The 19,846-nt window shown below is 43.2% G+C and overlaps 2 protein-coding genes and 2 long non-coding RNA genes across 15 annotated transcripts in view; 1 reads left to right on the forward strand and 3 right to left on the reverse strand.

The window, feature by feature from the left end:
• Positions 1-19,846, forward strand: part of Topors (Topoisomerase I-interacting protein) — a 55,215-nt gene that overhangs the window by 14,819 nt on the left and 20,550 nt on the right. For 11 of the 12 annotated variants that reach the window (XR_013884906.1, XR_013884907.1, XR_013884910.1 and 8 more), the window contains 3 exons: positions 32-167; positions 1,336-1,404; positions 18,787-18,884. Coding sequence is in view for 7 of the 12 variants with exons in the window: in XM_080180220.1 (XP_080036346.1) it covers positions 32-167; positions 1,336-1,404; positions 18,787-18,884 (303 nt within the window). In the remaining 5 variants the exon portion in view is untranslated. The remainder of the gene's footprint in view (positions 1-31; positions 168-1,335; positions 1,405-18,786; positions 18,885-19,846) is intronic. The other variant, XM_080180226.1, reaches the window with a different exon arrangement.
• Positions 6,004-6,367, reverse strand: LOC145333740 (uncharacterized). The gene is made up of 2 exons (XR_013884591.1): positions 6,180-6,367; positions 6,004-6,033 (listed from the first exon to the last, which is right to left on the reverse strand). It is a non-coding gene; the product is annotated as an uncharacterized LOC145333740 (long non-coding RNA).
• On the reverse strand, positions 8,157-8,970 carry LOC145334094 (uncharacterized). Its single transcript, XM_080179377.1, has one exon. It carries the CDS (start codon positions 8,966-8,968, stop codon positions 8,165-8,167), a length of 804 nt encoding a protein of 267 aa, XP_080035503.1. The 5' UTR covers positions 8,969-8,970; the 3' UTR covers positions 8,157-8,164.
• Positions 16,955-17,318, reverse strand: LOC145334715 (uncharacterized). The gene is made up of 2 exons (XR_013884917.1): positions 17,131-17,318; positions 16,955-16,984 (listed from the first exon to the last, which is right to left on the reverse strand). It is a non-coding gene; the product is annotated as an uncharacterized LOC145334715 (long non-coding RNA).

The following is a 19,846-nucleotide window of genomic DNA, read 5'->3' on the forward strand; positions in this document are numbered from 1 at the left end:
TTTACAAGCTAATATAATGAATGTCAACGATAGATCCTTTGAGACCATTTCCAGCCAGTTCCTCTACAGCAGTGAGCTCGGCGTCTAGCACATCAGTCCCGTCCTTGTTACCGCTACCAGTCACTTCCAGCAGTGCGTCAACTACCAGTGGGCTGGATTCTTTACTGGTAAGTCTTGTTCTTAAAATTACTTTAAGATACATCTTTACCCTAATTTTTAAAGCTTTAAAAACATATTTTTGATCTCAATATAACTGTAGGATGATTTATTTTCCAGTATCTCTTAGAAATCGATTAATATCCGGTGGATTAGAATCGGTTCTCAGCCATACAGAAAAATTATGTACAGCATCGTATTAATTTTTTACGAATAGTATAACGAGAAATCATGATATCAAAACTGGTTTTAGAGTTGATTATTTTATTTGGAGTGGATACAAAACCGCGACATAACAAAACTGCGACAGTGACAAAACCGCGACAGTGACAAAACCGCGACAATAACAGAAATATAACTATGTAGGATTTTTTTGTAGAAATACATGGCCGCAGCTCTCGGCCCCCTGGCCTGCCTAGCCGCGGGCGCTCGGCCCCCTTGCCCATAACCTAACCTAACCTAAATATTGTAAAAAAATATTAAAAATTGAAAAAAATCTACCAACCACTTTTTGTAAAATCCACGAAATTCTAAATTATAAATAAGTTAATGTACATTAAACATTCAAACATATAGGTTAGGTTAGGTTAGGTTATAGGCAAGGAGCCGAGCGCCCGCGGCTAGGCATGCCAGGGGGCCGAGCTCTGCGGCCATGACCTTCTAGCATTAAGATTTTTTTTATTATAGATTTTTTTGTAATGTCACTGTCGCGGTTTTGTTATGTCGCGGTTTTGTCCCTGTCGCGGTTTTGTTTGTCGCGGTTTTGTATCCACTCATTTTATTTTAATATCCGCGGAAAGCTGTCTAAGATACGATGCGATAAATAACTAATCTTTCATTGTAGCTATCCAAAATTTGTAAAATTTTTATTGCTGCGCGCTATTTAGAGACATATTTGTCCTTAACTGTCCTATTCATCGAAATTGAATGGATTTATTATTACTTGGATCTTACACAACACTAGATAATAATCTTTAATACTTTAATAAGGTTAAAATTATAGCTGGCCAAAAAAACGATCTCTCCGATCCACCCCCCTCCACCCCATCCCCTCCCTCCTTCTAGATGAACTGATCAATAAGTGATGTCAATGTTATCAACCTCAATTGATGACAAGTTTGCTCCTGTCAGAATATCCACGTATGTCGTATATTCTATATCCATTCTGATTGTTTTCAGGTGTTTCCACGATTAAGCGCCAGCGCGGAAGAAGGAATGAGACTGAATGCCGAAGCCGCCAGAATAGACAGGAATATATTTAATTCATACAACCTTAGCAGGGCAGGGATGTTTAACACCAAGAAATATTAGTTTACCTCTATTATTTTTGCCAAACAAGAAGATAATTTCCTTTGAATTACAGTATGGTTCCCAAAAGAACGATTTAAATGGTTTTGTAGTCACGATTACTTGATGTATTATAAAAAGTCAGTAACATATGTCTAGAATATAAAAAATATTTTTTCCTTAATAAAAGCGTCGATTTTTATAGCTAAGGGGGATGTGGAAAATAACCATTTGGGCAGGGGGGGGGGGGTTTACTCGAGAACCCTTAGAGCTAGAGGGAGCTAATTTTGGATATAAGCTTCTATGGGGCCAAAGTTACTTTTGAAATTATCGTCGACCCCCCCCCCCCCCCCCAATTTTTATTTTTTTTGGGGGGGGGGCGGGTGGATTATACTATATGATGTTTCTCATAAACGACTTGAGATAAATGAAGCAAACCTTGGGATACAAGTTTTGTAGGCCTATATTTGATTTTAGAATTATCGTTGACCACCCACCCACCCCAAAACCCCTAATTTGGGGGGGAGGGGGCGGGTGAATTATACTATAGGGTGTTTCTCATAAACGACTTGAGATAAATGGAGCAAACCTTAGGATACAAGTTTTGTAGGCCTATATTTGATTTTAGAATTAACGTTGACCACCCACCCACCCCAAAACCCCTAATTGGGGGGGGGGGGTGAATTATACTATAGGGTGTTTCTCATAAACGACTTGAGATAAATGGAGCAAACCTTAGGATACAAGTTTTGTAGGCCTATATTTGATTTTATAATTATCGTTGACCACCCACTCACCCCAAAACCCCTAATTTTTTTTTGAGGGGGGCGGCGGGTGGATTATACTATAGGGTTTTTCTCATAAACGACTTGCAGCAATTTTATTTTGGGTGCTACTCCCTTAGTTTTAGAGATAATTGGATGAAATCTTTTGGGCTGGGTCACTAATTACCCCAACTATTGGTATCTTTAAAAAAAACGGCTGCAAGACCGCCGCTCCCGCCGCCATTTACCGCCGCCACCAAAATTTTTTTTTTTATTGCATTTCTCGCCGAATTAGGCAATTTGGAATCATTTGAGACCATGTTATTTTTTTCAAAAATTTTTCGCCTTACAAGCAACCCTTCGGGGGATTGTCATTTTTTTTTTAAATTCTCAAAAAAAATAACATGGTCTCAAATGATTCCAAATTGCCTAATTCGGCGAGAAATGCAATAAAAATTTTTTTTTTTGGTGGCGGCTGTAAACGGCGGCGGGAGCGGCGGTCCTGCCGCCGTTTTTTTTTTAAAGATACCAATAGTTGGGGTAATTAGTGACCCAGCCCAAAAGATTTCATCCAATTATCTCTAAAACTAAAAGAGTAGCACCCAAAATAAAAGTCGAAACAAAATTGTAAGTAAAGGGGGGGGGGAAATGTGGTGACTCGTCACACGACATACCAGCAATTTTATTTTGGGTGCTACGACCTTAGTTTAAGAGATAATTGGATGAAATCTTTTGGGCTGGGCCACTAATTACCCCAACTATTGGTATCTTTAAAAAAAACGGCTGTGAGACCGCCGCTCCCGCCACCATTTACCGCCGCCACCAAAATTTTAAACAGCGGCGGGAGCGGCGGTCCTGCCGCCGTTTTTTTTAAAAGATACCAATAGTTGGGGTAATTAGTGACCCAGCCCAAAAGATTTCATCCAATTGTCTCTAAAACTAAGGGAGTAGCACCCAAAATAAAAGTCGAAACAAAATTGTAAGTAAAGGGGGGGAAATGTGGTGACTCGTCAAACGACATACCAGCAATTTTATTTTGGGTGCAACTCCCTTAGTTTTAGAGATAATTGGATGAAATCTTTTGGGCTGGGTCACTAATTACCCCAACTATTGGTATCTTTAAAAAAAACGGCTGCGAGACCGCCGCTCCCGCCACCATTTACCGCCGCCACCAAAATTTTAAACGGCGGCGGGAGGCCGTTTTTTTTAAACGACTTGCAGCAATTTTATTTTGGGTGCTACTCCCTTAGTTTTAGGGATAATTGGATGAAATCTTTTGGGCTGGGTCACTAATTACCCCAACTATTGGTATCTTTAAAAAAAACGGCTGCAAGACCGCCGCTCCCGCCGCCATTTACCGCCGCCACCAAAATTTTTTTTTTTATTGCATTTCTCGCATGTCTCTAAAACTAAGGGAGTAGCACCCAAAATAAAAGTCGAAACAAAATTGTAAGTAAAGGGGGGGGGGAAATGTGGTGACTTGTCGTGGCGGCTGTAAACGGCGGCGGGCGGCGGGAGCGGCGGTCCCGCCGCCGTTTTTTTTATAAAAGATACCAATAGTTGGGGTAATTAGTGACCCAGCCCAAAAGATTTCATCCAATTATCTCTAAAACTAAGAGAGTAGCACCCAAAATAAAAGTCGAAACAAAATTGTAAGTAAAGAGGGGGGGGGGAAATGTGGTGACTTGTCACACGACATACCAGCAATTTTATTTTGGGTGCTACGACCTTAGTTTAAGAGATAATTGGATGAAATCTTTTGGGCTGGGTCACTAATTACCCCAACTATTGGTATCTTTTAAAAAAAACGGCTGCGAGACCGCCGCTCCCGCCGCCCGCCGCCTTATACCGCCGCCACCAAAAAAAATTTTTTATTGCATTTCTCGCCGAATAAGGTAATTTGGAATCATTTGAGACCATGTTATTTTTTTCAAAAATTTTTCGCCTTACAAGCAACCCTGCGGGGATTTAGTCATTTTTTTCAAATTCCTGAAAAAAATAACATGGTCTCAAATGATTCCAAATTGCCTAATTCGGCGAGAAATGCAATAAAAAAAATTATTTTGGTGGCTGCGGTAAACGGCGGCAGGCGGCGGGAGCGGCAATCCCGCCGACGTTTCTTTTAAAAGATACCAAAAGTTGGGGTAATTAGTGACCCAGCCCAAAATTTTTCATCCAATTATCTCTAAAACTAAGGGAGTAGCACCCAAAATAAAAGTCTAAACAAAATTTTAAGTAAAGGGGGGGGGGCGGAAATGTGATGACTCGTCACACGACATACCAGCAATTTTATTTTGGGTGCTACTCCCTTATTTTTAGAGATAATTGGATGAAATTTTTTGGGCTGGGTCACTAATTACCCCAACTATTGGTATCTTTAAAAAAACGGCTGCGAGACCGCCGCTCCCGCCGCCGTTTACCGCCGCCACCAAAAAAAATTTTTTTATTGCATTTCTCGCCGAATTAGGCAAATTGGAATCATTTGAGACCATGTTATTTTTTTCAAAAATTTTTCGCCTTACAAGCAACCCAAAATAAAATTGCTGGTATGTCGTGTGACGAGTCACCACATTTCCCCCCCCCCCCCCCCCTTTACTTACAATTTTGTTTCGACTTTTATTTTGGGTGCTACTCCCTTAGTTTTAGAGATAATTGGATGAAATCTTTTGGGCTGGGTCACTAATTACCCCAACTATTGGTATCTTTTTAAAAAAACGGCGGCAGGACCGCCGCTCCCGCCTCCCGCCGCCGTTTACAGCCGCCACCAAAAAAAATTTTTTTTATTGCATTTCTCGCCGAATTAGGCAATTTGGAATCATTTGAGACTATGTTATTTTTTTCGAGATTTTGAAAAAAATGACTAAATCCCCCGCAGGGTTGCTTGTAAGGCGAAAAACTTTTGAAAAAAATAACATGGTCTCAAATGATTCCAAATTGCCTAATTCGGCGAGAAATGCAATAAAAAAAATTATTTTGGTGGCTGCGGTAAACGGCGGCGGGCGGCGGGAGCGGCAATCCCGCCGACGTTTCTTTTAAAAGATACCAAAAGTTGGGGTAATTAGTGACCCAGCCCAAAATTTTTCATCCAATTATCTCTAAAACTAAGGGAGTAGCACCCAAAATAAAAGTCTAAACAAAATTTTAAGTAAAGGGGGGGGGGCGGAAATGTGATGACTCGTCACACGACATACCAGCAATTTTATTTTGGGTGCTACTCCCTTATTTTTAGAGATAATTGGATGAAATTTTTTGGGCTGGGTCACTAATTACCCCAACTATTGGTATCTTTAAAAAAACGGCTGCGAGACCGCCGCTCCCGCCGCCGTTTACCGCCGCCACCAAAAAAAATTTTTTTATTGCATTTCTCGCCGAATTAGGCAAATTGGAATCATTTGAGACCATGTTATTTTTTTCAAAAATTTTTCGCCTTACAAGCAACCCAAAATAAAATTGCTGGTATGTCGTGTGACGAGTCACCACATTTCCCCCCCCCCCCCTTTACTTACAATTTTGTTTAGACTTTTATTTTGGGTGCTACTCCCTTAGTTTTAGAGATAATTGGATGAAATCTTTTGGGCTGGGTCTGTGCGGGAAGGATGCTGTATCCCCCTTGAGGCTTAAGACTTACAGACAGGGTAGTTATAGAGCAGCTTTAGCAAAATGTTCTACCTGTGACTGCAATGCAGGGAAGGATCAAATTACCACAAGAATCCAGAGGTATCCAGAGGATGCGCGGGGCCAGACGGGGGGGACTGTTGGGATCTCCAGATGGGCCTTGGTGCATTTATGGATGGTCTGTAATTTGTGGAAGTGTTGATGTTTAGGCCTAAACAAATAGAGTTATATTTTGGGAAATTTGGTGGAAACCTAAACTTCACCCGGCCTAAGCTATTGTCCTATCCTCCCCCCAATTACATTATTTGTTAATAGGGAAAGGTGGAAAGGTTAATAATTTGAAGAACTAAGCTGTACCTGGATGTTAATTCTGGACAGCTTAGTTTTCCAAAGAGCCGGCAGACATTATAATTAAGCGGTCTGAAAAATGAAAATCCTTAATTTGCTATTTGCAACCGCGAAATTATGATGTCTGCCGCAGTGAGCCGCAGGCAGCCTCTGTTCTTCTCCAAATTTGGTGGCCTGAAAGTGTACATACATTAGCGTACATGACACTCCCGGCAAGAAAAAGAAGAACATAGGGCTGCGGGCTGATCACTGCAATGTACAATATATAGTGGAGAAAAAAAGAATACATGACAATACACCCCCGAAGCCGTCACCGCTGGACCTTTAAAAAATGGAAGTGGCATTCGGAGTGGCTGGTCATCACATTTTTTTTTTGGAATTATTATGTCTTTTCTGAAAGACATTGGTTTTAGATTTGAACAAAAAATGAAAGGAAAAAAATTGTGAAAACAGCTGGAAAAAATGTTTATATGGTTAGGTTTTGGAGGAGGAGACAGAAAGGGAACTATCCACGAACGAGAGCTAATGATTCTAAACACCTTCCAGCATTGATCCATAGTATTTTTTTAGTAAATATAATAGGTTTATGTTTAATACTTGGCTTTTCCACTAAAAGTTAAGTTTCATCATTGTTTTATATGAAATAAACTTTGAAATGTAAAGCATTTTTTGATGCAATATCGACAAACGCTTTGTTGAGTTCAAAGGACAAAATAAAAAAACACGGCAGAAAAAAATCAAAATTGCTGTAAATTGCAAAAGTACATTAATTAAACTGTTTACAATATTACAAGATACCAACACTTTATTTAAATATACATTTTTAAAGAAAATAATTTACTTTTAGATTAAGGTTTTAAACAACAGTTTGAACTCTTCAAAACATTTGATAATATTGCACTAAATAATGTTTAACATTTCAAAGTTTTTTCACATAAAACCATGGTGAAACCTACCTTTTTAGTAGATAAACCAAATATTAAACATAACCCTAGATTATTCACTGAAAACATACTATATATCAATGCTGGAAGGTGCTTAGAATCACTTGCTCTCGTTCGTGTATAGTCCCCTTTATCAACTCCAATTCTGCCTGGCGCTGCTGGAGCTGTAGCTTCTCCTGGCAGACCCGCATGGTAGCTGCAGCGGCCTGCTCTTGAGCCAAATTGGCAGCTGCCAACTGCTCCTCATACCATTCCTCATCCTGGGCGGCCTGGTGCTCTGCTATGCGAGCACGGACCACAGCCGCATCTTTTTTTTCTGTGGTCTGCTGGAGCTGGTGTTTTAGGACCTGAACCTCTCTAGTCCTGAGGTTCAAAAGCTCCAGCTGTTGGTTAGAGTGGCGAATCATATTGAGGTACATTACCTCTGTGCACCTGCCCCTCAGTTGGTCCTTGGCCTCCTTCAGTTCTTCAAATAACTTTTTCAGCCTGGACTCTGAGATCATGCGCCAGGGTGTTACGGTCTTGGGGCGGTTCCAGGCCGGAGCAATCGACCAATAGTGAGCCTCTGCGGCCGGGCCCATTTCCGTTGCAATCCGGAAGACCTTATTCCGGAGAGTCTCCATCCTGGACCTGGCTTCCTTCTCTGGCAGCTGGAAAGCCCAATGACTCCAGCTGTCAACCTCTTCCTCTAAACGGGAGATCCGGCGGGCGTAACTGTTGAGGTAGCGTGCATTTGTGGTATCATTAGGGAAGTGCCGGGCGTGGTTTTCGATCCCACGACGGATGGATTCCAGCATTCCCTGTGTATCCCTTATCTCCCCCATTAAAAACCTACCGTGGTTGTAGGGTTCGTTGAGGCAGGCTCTGAGATGATATGGCGTGCTCATTTTTTTTTTCTGGGATCTTGGATTTTATCTGAAAGCATTAAAATTAGATAAAAATGGATAAAATGAAACTTGTAGCGGCACAAACAGGATGAGAAGAAATAATAATTTTTTTTTTTTTTTTATCGACACATTTTTTCTTTAATAGAAAAATTTTAATAGAGACTTAATAGAGACGGTCTGTTACAGGTATATAGCCGTAACCGTCCTGGCGTGAGGGGTCATAGGTGTTATCATGATGACTCTCACTTTGGAAGTGACGGACGTATCTACCCTGTGGTGTGTTGACATGATTGTGTGCATATCTATCATCATAGTCTGCTGGTCGGCGGTAGTCTTGACGTACAGCAGGTGATGGTGACCGTTGTCGTGTAGGTGAACGTTGTCTCGGGGGAGAACGCCTTCTGGAATAAGAACGGCGTTTTGGGGAATAGTGTCGTGTAGAATAACGGCGCCTAGATGGCGAGCGCCGTTTTGGAGACGAGCGGGAGCGTGAGCGCTGTCTTGAGGTGGAGGGTTCCTGCTGTTTGACCTGGGAAACTTTTTGATTTTTCCTTCTTGAACCAGAATTCTGGAGACCGTGGGTTTTCAAAGAAGGTTTGGTGGTATGCCTACAGTCAGGGCAAGCTTGATTTCTGCAGTAGAGCATTTTACTATTATGCTTTGGAATCTGGCTGATGGAATTTTGCATGTTGTCAGAAGTCTTTTTTCTGTATTCATAGAACTTCTGTTCACGGTGGAACTCTAAACGGGCGAGTGTGGTTTCCATCGCTGCTTCCTTGCCTCTGAGGTATTCCGCCTGTACGTAAAGGGAGTACATTTTTTGGAATCTGGGGGCGGATACATCATCCTTTCCAAGCAGCTCATGTATCAGATCAAGTTGGTGCCATCTGTCGAAAAAGGTGGGCATTGGGCTAGCATGGAATGTTTGATAGAGATTATCAATACTCTTTGTCAATTCACTGTCCATGTTACACGGGGGGGGTTTGGGCTCCTCGGGAAATTTTTGTTTGTATAATATCTCGAGGCGGGCTCGCTTCTGAGCCTCTTCCCTGACCTGGCGGGTACTTGAACAGTGGGTGCCTTTTAGAGTCCAAGCCGGGATTTGAACGTATTCTTCTTCGCTAGGTAGGAAGTTTCCACCCTGGTTGTCGGTGACGTCTATCTTGTGCAGTGCCGGACACTTCTTCTGGTTTCATGAAACTCTTCCTTCCAGTGTTTCCGCCAACGGATAATTACCTGACGGACGATACCATCATCAGAAGTGATGAGGTGTAGGACCTGGCCAAGGCGCCAGAGTTGATCGCCAATCAACTCATCTGGGGACCGGAGGAAAACAACGATATCCATTTCTTTTGGTTGTGGACCTGTTTTGCCAAATTTCTTTGGTCTTGGAATGTAATCTGGAAGGCGTTCATACAGCCAGATCTGCCACCATGATTGATAGAGGCGTTCCATCTGTTCCAATAGGCGGGATGGTTGCTCTACCCTCATTGGTCCAGTGGGTGCACGCCTGTTATTCCTGCCGTGTATCAGACGGTTAGGCGTGATAAGGTCTGCGTGACCTATATCCTCCGTTCTGGATACCGTACAGATTGGCATGTTGTTTATTTCATTGGCAATGTATGAAAAGGCGGTCTCAAAAGACATGACGTCCAGCTTGAGACCGTTGAATGTTGCATGGAACAAAGTTTTGATCTCTTTGATTGAGCGTTCCACGCAACCTTGATAATTGTGGGCAGCAGTGGGACCGATCTCGTACTCTATGCTGCAGCTTTTTCCATTGAGCGTTTTAGTGATGTCAGCCATGGAAAACTCTGATTTTGCTACGCCCTTGATGAGCTGTGCACCTGGGTCGATGAAGACCTTTTTAGGGTAGCAATAACGATGAACGAATCGTTGGAAAGCTTGAAGAAAAGCGTCAGTGTTATACTTCGTCATAGCATAGCAAGCCGTTGCGGATGAGGCTGGGTCTCTACATACTAGACCCCAAACCTTGACTGTGGATCTGTGGTTATGTTCACAGTGAGCTAAGAACGGACCCATTAGGTCAAGTTGGCAGTAGTAGAACGGGGGAGCAATGGTCAGTCTGTTTTGATGGATTGGTCCCATTTCAGCTTCTAGAAGCTTGGCCTTGAACCTACGACAATGTGGGCAAGCCGCTCTGATCTCTTTGGAGAGATCTCTGCCATTAAGAATGTAGGCAATGTGCCTGGATTCTAAGAGTGTTGCGTTTACATTTCTGTGTAGTGCAAGCTCTTGATGGGCGTATAGCATAACAGAGTATGCTATTAAGCTATACCGATCGACTATCGGTCTAACGAAGTGGAGGGGAGACAAATCAGGCATGATATTGTCAACGTCTTCTATGTTAGTGCCCTCGACAATACGACCATTGTATTTGATAATGCCATCGTCAGTGACGACATTGTTGCCGTGGGCCTTTGAGTTGGAGAACTTAAGCACTTCTTTAGCAGCGAGTCTAAAGTAGTAATTCTCCGCCTTGTGGATTTCTTCGTCCGAAAGTTGGACGACCTGAGGATTTGGATGAGGGGGGGCCTTCAAATTACGGTACGATTTGAAGTCGAAAAAGCAGAATTTTCGAACAATGGCCATGACACGGAGAGACTTGGGCCATGACCGTTTGCACGGGTCGTAGAGATAATTCGAGAACTTGGTTATCTCTGCCGTTCTTTCCTGAGGTGATTTCGTATCACCATGGAGGATTCTGACCTCTTGGGCAGCGGCCTGCTTCGCTTCCATTGATAGTTTAAGATCTTGGAAGGATTGGGCTGGCATGTCCTGGTAATCAAGATACATCCAGGGTTTGCCGTTTTGCCATTCAGAATTAGCATCGATATCCTTGATAGTGGCGAGGAAACGAGTACCCAAGTCGGCTATGTTGTTTTCAGATTCAACATGTCGCCATTGGTCTGGGGAAGAGAATCGGCGAATTTCGATGACGCAGCTGCGTACGCCAAGAGAAAGAGGGCGTGCATCTTGATGAAGCCAAGATAGCACAACGGAAGAGTCTGTGAAGTAGGTGACTTTTTCTACCTTGTTTTTGAGATTTTTGGCAACGGTTGTTGCGAGAATGGTGCCTACAACAGCTGCCCTGAGCTCTGCTCGAGGAATTGTGCTACCAGTTACAATCTTTGATTTGGCAGCAGCTAGTCGGACAGTGACCTCGCCTGTGAGAGACCTTGACCTAACATGCACGCATACGATTGCCATGTTTTGACTAGCATCAACAGATACTAACAGATCAACTTTGGGCTCAGAATTTGCCGGAATTACGGACCGTGGGCACGAAACTGACGCAAGTTGTTGCATCGTTTCAATGTTAGTCACCCATGTGGGAAGCAACTTGGTTGGGAGACCGTCGTCCCAACCAGTGGCGTAAGAAAGGAGGTCGTGATAGTCTGCTTTGAATTTAGCAGTCACGGGGGTGCAGAGTCCGAGGAGGTCGAAGTTAGAGGCAACTTGCGACAAGATTGTTCTTTTTGTGAAATTGTGTAGAAGAGCCTCTTCAAGACTTCCTTCTACTGGTGGAGGTCTTTTACCTCGTTTTGTTTTACCGAACGAGAGAGGTTTGACGTCCAGACTGAGAGTGTCAGCAAGTGGAGCCCATCGATAGCCGAGGTAGCTAACATGTGTGCCATCATTCGACACAGTGTCTTCAGGTACAGCTGAAGATTTGACAAAGCTTTTGACGCTCATGCCTGCTAAGTCAAGAGTGAATTTGACTCCCGCAATGATTTTGTCTAGTTCAATTGCGGAGTCTGTTGAATCAGAAGTATCATCAACATAAGTTTTGGTTTTGAGAACCTGGGCACCTGCAGTATGTTCAGGATGGTTGTCCATGACATACTGAGCTACCTGTTCAAGACCTTCTGCCGTTTGGTTGCCAGAAGGTTTAACCCCATAAATGATGGTGCGCATGATGCGCGTTCTGATGGTGCCACCAGGGGCAAGGCTATCAACCCACAAGTACTTGTGCCAGCGGAAATCAGATGGATCCAACTTAATCTGATTGTATGCCATCCGTATGTCGCATGCGAAAGCATGTGGGCCTGCTCTGAAATTGATGTCCAGAGCTAAGATTTTTTCAAGTCTGTTTGTGCCCTTTGCTAGGACGTCGTTCAGACTTTTACCTGACGAGGTTGTCGCAGAAGCATCAAATACAACCCTGACTGGAGTGGAAAGAGAGTTTTCTTTAGTGACGAATCGCCAAGGGAGGTAGTATTCTCCTGGCAGATTGTCTACAAGGGCGCGTTCCTCAGGGGATAGGTCATCAATGTCACATGAATAGCCATTCAATGCTAGTTTGTCATGTGACGCCATAACTTGTAGTTTGGCCTCTGGATCCTTCTGCAATTTTCGCAGCTGGGACTCCAGAACTTTGAGGGCCCTGTTTTTGTTTGGTTGTAACTCCTTAACCGGATCAGCAATGAAGGGAAGAGATGCTACGATCCGGCGTTCGTCAGGTAAGAACTTGACGGACTTTTTTATTAGGAGTTGTTCGGCCTCTTCTTTCAGAGAAGTTGCCTCCAGAATGTCTCCGTTTTTGCAGTCATTGCAGCCACGGCATGCTATGCAACGGTAAGGTGCTTGAGTGCCTATGTCTTCACTCTCAAGATACTTGCGTTCATGTCGTTTGACGTGTTGAATATTGGTGCTGTATGTATGAACATCCAGCGAAGCGTCCTCGTCTGTTGTTTCCTCAACAGTGATTGGACGGAGATACGGAAAGGTGTCGGTTTTGGAGTCATCCGCGCACCAATTCCTGCCACTGTTCAGAAGTGTTTCAGTGGTATAGCGGTAGGCAGACAGCTCGTTGGTGAAGAAGAGAGCAGCACCAACAAAGTTTACAGTCTCGGCTGCTTTAGCCCAAGCCTTGTGGGGGCCACCAAGTACACCTGTGTGGCCGTCGATACCCTTAAGTGGGCTTCTGTATAAAGATAAACCACAGGGCAATGAGCAGATGCGCATTGGGAACAAGTAATTGTACTTGATTCCCAGGATTATGTCGACTTGGCCTCCGCCAATGACATCTGGTACGGTAGGGAGGAGCTCGTGGCCTTTGTAATGATTTGCAAGGTCACCATGAGGCTCCTTGAGGTCCCAACGAGGAAATGGAGCCGTCAGCGTGTCCATTTTTGCAGCAATTATAGTTGCGGACATGGCACTGTCGACTAATGGCAGTGTGAACTTGTCACTGCCATAGGGAAGATGGACGACTTTGCCACCTGCTACGTTCATGAGGGTGGGTCCAGGTCTGTGTTCTGTGGCATTTAGTCTAGCCGCTGCAGAAGCTGAAACTGCGGCTGTACCACAACCGCTGTCATAGAATACAAACAACGGGTTGCCGGAGAGATCAGGGACGTTTTGGCACATGAAGATGCCGGGAGCAGCAACATCGGGGAAAGTGTTGGGGTCGGAAACGTCGGGTGTGGTGTCAGCGGTTTGGAGGTTCATGGTTATGTTATCCATGAACAGAAGGTTGCCAGATGTTATAGGGACATCCTTGGGCAGTGATTTGCTGAAATCGCCTAACCTCTTTTTATTCTGCTCCACATGAATTGAGCAGGCGAGGATGTGTTTTTGCACGCGGTGTGAGGATGCGTACTGGCAATTGTCAGCTTGGCAGTAAAAGGTGGTGCGACAATCGTTTTTGTGATTGTTCCACCATTCGTCAATATTGTCGAAATTGACGTTGGCGTCCATTCTGAGGCACCTATGACAGGCTTTTGTCTTGCCGTGGAGTTGGCGTTTCTCCTTGTGTGGTGTATTGATGTACACCTGGCATTGGAACAAATATGTGTGTTTGTTCTGACAAAGCGCGCAATCAGTCGATACAGGCTTAGAAGCAGCACCTGTGTATGCTAAGAGCGGAGTGGGCGTCTTAGTCGACTTGTCGGCTAACCTGCCTTTTTGGCGATGTTTTGGGTCCTCCGAGGCCGAAAAGGTGGAGGCTGTGTAGGTTTGGGAGGCTGGTTTACTCCGGTTCGAGTTTTTATGACCCGGGTTGTTACCAGCATGATTGGACTGTTTGTTACTGGAGCTGCCGCTGTTTGTGTTGGCATTGTTGCCGATAGAAGTTGCGGTGCCAGTGTGGAGGGATGCCCCTTCATGTTGATTGAGCTGATACTGTAGCTGGCGGAGCTCAGAGTCAAGAAAGAGGAGAAGTTGTTCATAGCAATACTGGCCGTCTTCTTCCCCGTGCTCATCTGCACTCAACATGAATTTTCTAGACATCTCCTTAAAGTAGTCGCCTTTAAGAAGATTCAACACGGAGTTGGCAATATCTGTTTTGCCGTGATACAAGGTTTGCTCCGCGTCATTTTCTTTTGCAAATTCTTGGGTGTCAGCAAGCAGTGAACGGAGTTTTACCATCCATGTGATCTGCTGTTCCCAGTTGTATTTAGGGCATGGTCCAAGTTCCATGATTTTGGCCTTGCGTTTAGCTATGATGCTGGTTTTGCTGCCGTAGTGGAACGACAGCTGCTTCATACAGGCCTTAATGGATTTTTCGGCAGAGCATAACATCTGTGCATTGCCTTGGAGACATTTCTCTTTCAGTATCTCCAATGCTTCGACTTCTGCTATGGAAGGCATTGAGTCGATGTAAATCTGGAACTTCTTTTGGAATGTAAAGAGGTCAAGTTTATCTGTTTTGGCCCCAGAAAAGTGAGGGATAGGAATGTTGGAGGAACGCTGATTGAAAGAGTGTCCTGAGATAGGCACTCCGAAACGGTCCCTCAAGCGTTCAACGTATGATTCCACGCTGGATATTTCAGTTTCGAGCGTGGTGGACTGGGCATCCAATGCTGTCGCATCTTCCTTCATGTCCGTAAGCATCGCGTCCTCACAAAGCGTTTTGGCTTTATGTAAGGAACGCTGTGCCTTTTCGAGTAGGTCTTTGAATTGAGCATTAAGTTTATTGAACTGACCTAACTGCTTAACTTCGGTCGTTTTAAGGTCGCCGAACTTTTCGCAGAGATCGTCGAGCTCAACAAGCAAGGGGTCCCTTTTTTGTTTTACCCTTGCTTGTTTTACCGCGTATGTCGTAGGATTTATGCGGTTGGGGATGGGAGCTGTTTGCTGGAGCATAGTTGCAGCAGGAACAGCTGTGGCCTGAGTCGTAACTGCTGGAGGCACAATTACTTGGCCATCACATGGTAAGGTACCTGCCTCGGATCCGACTGCTGAAGTGGTAGTCGAGTCGTCAGAGCAAGTAGAGAGAGGTACTGCTGGAGCAGCAGTCGTCGTAATCGGTTGAGCTTTCAAACGTGATGTACGATGTTCATGAATGAACTCGATTTTTGAGCGCATGGCTATACGTAGCTGTAACGCTTTGTTCATGTCAGCTTCGGTGACCCTTGGGTCTGGGCTGTTGCGAAAGAAAGCTATGATGTGGCGAATTGACGAGGCTTTTTCTTCCAACAATGATAGACTATTGTCTAGCTTTTCAATGCTAAACCTGTCAGGGTTATTTATGATGCTCTGACAGTCTTCGTCTATCATCATGCACTCATCGCATTCGATGATGAGTTTGGTTGCCTCATCAGTCATGGTTGGGGTTTGTGCTGTAACAAGCGCAGATAGATCGACACTAATATTGTGTGTCGATGTGGAAGCGTTAGAAGCGGAGCCTGGGAGGTGGTCGTGTAACGGGAACTGTTCAGGGTTATAAAAAACCTCGTCCTGAACCTCTTTCTGTAAATCTTCAGAATAGAGTTGTTCCAAAGCTTCTTCAAGAATTGAAGCTGATTTTTGGAAGGATGGTATGGGGGAATAATTATCCCAATCTAGTTGCTGTGGGGCTAGCTCAAACTCTTCAGTATCTGTAGAGGTTGTGGGGGTTTGTGGTGAAAGGCCGTTATACGGATGTATAACGGGAAAAGTTACCAGTGGATCAACAGGTGAGGAGGGTAAGTGAGGGGCTGCAAGTAGTTGGGGAGCTGCAGGGGGTGTAGGGAATCCTCGGATAGGTGACGGGGATGGGCTACGGTGGTGGCTGTTTTGGCCTGGGGGGGTGCGACTAACGCTGGGCCTGCGTGAGGAAACGACGGGCCTAGAGTTGCGGTCAACCGGTTTTTGCCGTTGAAGTAGCGCTTTTTTTGTTTTAAGGAGTTTTTTGGCACGTAATTCAAACGGGGTGTTGAGTTTATGTTTTTTGGCTAAAACTCTGACGGTTTTAGGCCGACGACTCGCAACAGTCGCAGAGTCGGATTGTGAACGTTTGGTGTGAGAAGGGGTGGGGTGTGAGTTAGATGGATGATAGAGGGTGTTATGCCTTGAGCGTGTAATTGCTCCGGGCGGTTTAGTGAGGAAAATCTCCTTCATTGACCACTGAATGCTGTTGTTAATTTATTTATTTAAATTATAACCTCTCTTTAGCTTATATTTTTATTTGGTGTTTTTATATTTTTGTGTTTTTACAACAAATAAATGATGAGGGGGGAACCTTCACCGAATTTCTGTTGTCTTTAATATGGCGCAGTATGGCAGGGACCGCAAGCTATCAGGGAGATGAAAAGGGGTAGGGGGGAAAACAGGTTCAGATTATTTAACAGCTATATTGTTAAATAAGAGGACAAGGAGTTGTCCTATGGGTAGGGAGAAAAACAGGTTCGGATTACTTAACAGTTATTGTTAAATAAGAGGACAAGGAGTTGTCCTATGGGTGGGTGGCACTTAGTTGTAAAGCACCTCAGCAGCTGTACAGAATTAACAGTCTGTAAACATCAATGTGCGGGAAGGATGCTGTATCCCCCTTGAGGCTTAAGACTTACAGACAGGGTAGTTATAGAGCAGCTTTAGCAAAATGTTCTACCTGTGACTGCAATGCAGGGAAGGATCAAATTACCACAAGAATCCAGAGGATGCGCGGGGCCAGATGGGGGGGACTGTTGGGATCTCCAGATGGGCCTTGGTGCATTTATGGATGGTCTGTAATTTGTGGAAGTGTTGATGTTTAGGCCTAAACAAATAGAGTTATATTTTGGGAAATTTGGTGGAAACCTAAACTTCACCCGGCCTAAGCTATTGTCCTATCCTCCCCCCAATTACATTATTTGTTAATAGGGAAAGGTGGAAAGGTTAATAATTTGAAGAACTAAGCTGTACCTGGATGTTAATTCTGGACAGCTTAGTTTTCCAAAGAGCCGGCAGACATTATAATTAAGCGGTCTGAAAAATGAAAATCCTTAATTTGCTATTTGCAACCGCGAAATTATGATGTCTGCCGCAGTGAGCCGCAGGCAGCCTCTGTTCTTCTCCAAATTTGGTGGCCTGAAAGTGTACATACATTAGCGTACATGACAGGGTCACTAATTACCCCAACTATTGGTATCTTTTTAAAAAAACGGCGGCAGGACCGCCGCTCCCGCCTCCCGCCGCCGTTTACAGCCGCCACCAAAAAAAATTTTTTTTATTGCATTTCTCGCCAAATTGCTGCAAGTCGTTTATGAGAAAAACCCTATAGTATAATCCACCCGCCCCCCCCCCCCCCCCCCCCAAAAAAAATTAGGGGTTTTGGGGTGAGTGGGTGGTCAACGATAATTATAAAATCAAATATAGGCCTACAAAACTTGTATCCTAAGGTTTGCTCCATTTATCTCAAGTCGTTTATGAGAAACACCCTATAGTATAATTCACCCGCCCCCCCCCCCCCAAATTAGGGGTTTTGGGGTGGGTGGGTGGTCAACGATAGATCTAAAATCAAATATAGGCCTACAAAACTTGTATCCTAAGGTTTGCTCCATTTATCTCAAGTCGTTTATGAGAAACACCCTATAGTATAATTCACCCGCCCTCCCCCCCCCAAATTAGGGGTTTTGGGGTGGGTTGGTGGTCAACGATAATTCTAAAATCAAATATAGGCCTACAAAACTTGTATCCCAAGGTTTGCTCCATTTATCTCAAGTCGTTTATGAGAAACATCATTTAGTATAATCCACCCGCCCCCCCCAAAAAAAAAAAAATTTGGGGGGGGTGGGGGGTCGACGATAATTTTAAAAGTAACTTTGGCCCCATAGAAGCTTATATCCAAAATTAGCTCCCTCTAGCTCTAAGGGTTCTCGAGTAAACCCCCCCCCCCCTGCCCAAATGGTTATTTTCCACATCCCCCTTTTATGGCTTTTTTTGAACTGTCCAAAATTGTTGGGCGATGTAGTTTTTCTTTTCGCGTAATATCCCTTCCTAATATGAAACTATTAAACTTTCAAGTAACCTTGCCCAAAAAAAATATTATAAATTCAAAACATTTTAGAAACCTCCTTTATCCACATTTTTTCATAGTATATGTAAACTGCAAGTTATGAAAACTAGATAAGAACAAACCCTTAATAAAATTATTATCAATCGAGTTGTAGTTAAGCATATGATAGAAAGTTAGCGTGTGCGAAATTGGGTGCCTCGAGTGTGTGTGAACAGAATTCACAGTTAAATGTGTAAAACATTGAAAATACACTTACCGATTGATGGACGTACGTTCGGACAACACTCAAAATGAAATAGCCTAGCTACCAAAAATAAATGTTTGTGCTTTCACTCATATTTATAAATGGATTAAGGAAACCTCATTTTTAGAATTTAGCAAAAAAAAATAAGTTTCTAACCCTAAATTGGGCTTCACGTGGTTATCTTCCTGTGAGAATCCCCTAGCCCTATGGTAACCATTAAGCTGTAAAATGCATTTGTTGTGGTCCATTTGTTAAATCAAATGAGGGAAACTACCTAAAAAAATAGAAAAATATCACAATTAAATTAAATATAATTTATAGAGAGGAGGCATTTTTAAACCAGGGGGCGCAAATGCTAAAAAATTTAAAGGAACTTTGGACTAAAACAGTTGCTTCTAGTGCTTCTTCTACCCAAAGGTAGGATTTATATACATTACCTGCAGTCTGCAGTGAAGTGTGTAAATCTTTTCTTGGTGATTTCACACAAAATACTATGTTGAGCATTAATAATCTTCCCCCTCCCTTATTTTTTTAAATAAATTGAAAATAAGAAAGTGGTACCTAGATTTTTGTTTCTTAACTTACGTCAGGTAAGGTGAAGAAAAATCCCCCCAATCCCCTCCCATATTTTCAATCTATTTCAAAATAATGGTTGGGTTTTAAGTATTCAACGGGCACAATGTGTAAAATACCATTTTCTTTTTAACACAGTTGACTAACAAAAATTTTTTTTTTTATAAGCGAAGCATTTTTTTTAATTAGGGTCAGTCCTTACGTACGTCCGTAATTGTTAGCTCTTCATAAATTTAGACATGTTAGAATTGTCCTGTCATGATATATAAATATAAATTTTATATATTGTCAAAATCAGCCATAAGGATAATATTATATCGTCCATAAAATACATCTCAAATTTCGTCAACCGTATCTTGTATAGGTATAACAAAATGTAAACAACAGTTTTTGTCTGCAAAAATCTCTTGTTCAATTTGACGAAAAATGTGTCAGATGGAATATCCATTCCAGATATATTATGCCTATCTATTATTCAACTCTGAATAAAAACTATGATCTTTTTATAGCCAACTACTACTATCTATAATACAAAATAGAACGATGTTTGTGTGTCTGTTTGTAGCGAAGGATCTCGCTAACCGCTGAACCGATCGGGTTCTCCTTTACAGGGTAGCTTCTCATAGGTCCCGGGAAAGTTTATAACTATTTTCTTGGGGGGTGGGACACCCCCAACCCCCCCCAAAAATGAAAAATCCCCCCCCCAAAAAAAATTTTTTTTTAATTTTTTCTTTTAAAATCTAAAAAAAGAAATTGGGTTATTAATTTCGACTCTCTTCTCCTCAAGTGCCCCTAGAGGCCTCTAG

This window comes from Acartia tonsa, chromosome 12 (assembly GCF_053477335.1).
Source record: "Acartia tonsa isolate MP-2025a chromosome 12, ASM5347733v1, whole genome shotgun sequence".
NCBI lineage: Eukaryota > Metazoa > Arthropoda > Copepoda > Calanoida > Acartiidae > Acartia > Acartia tonsa.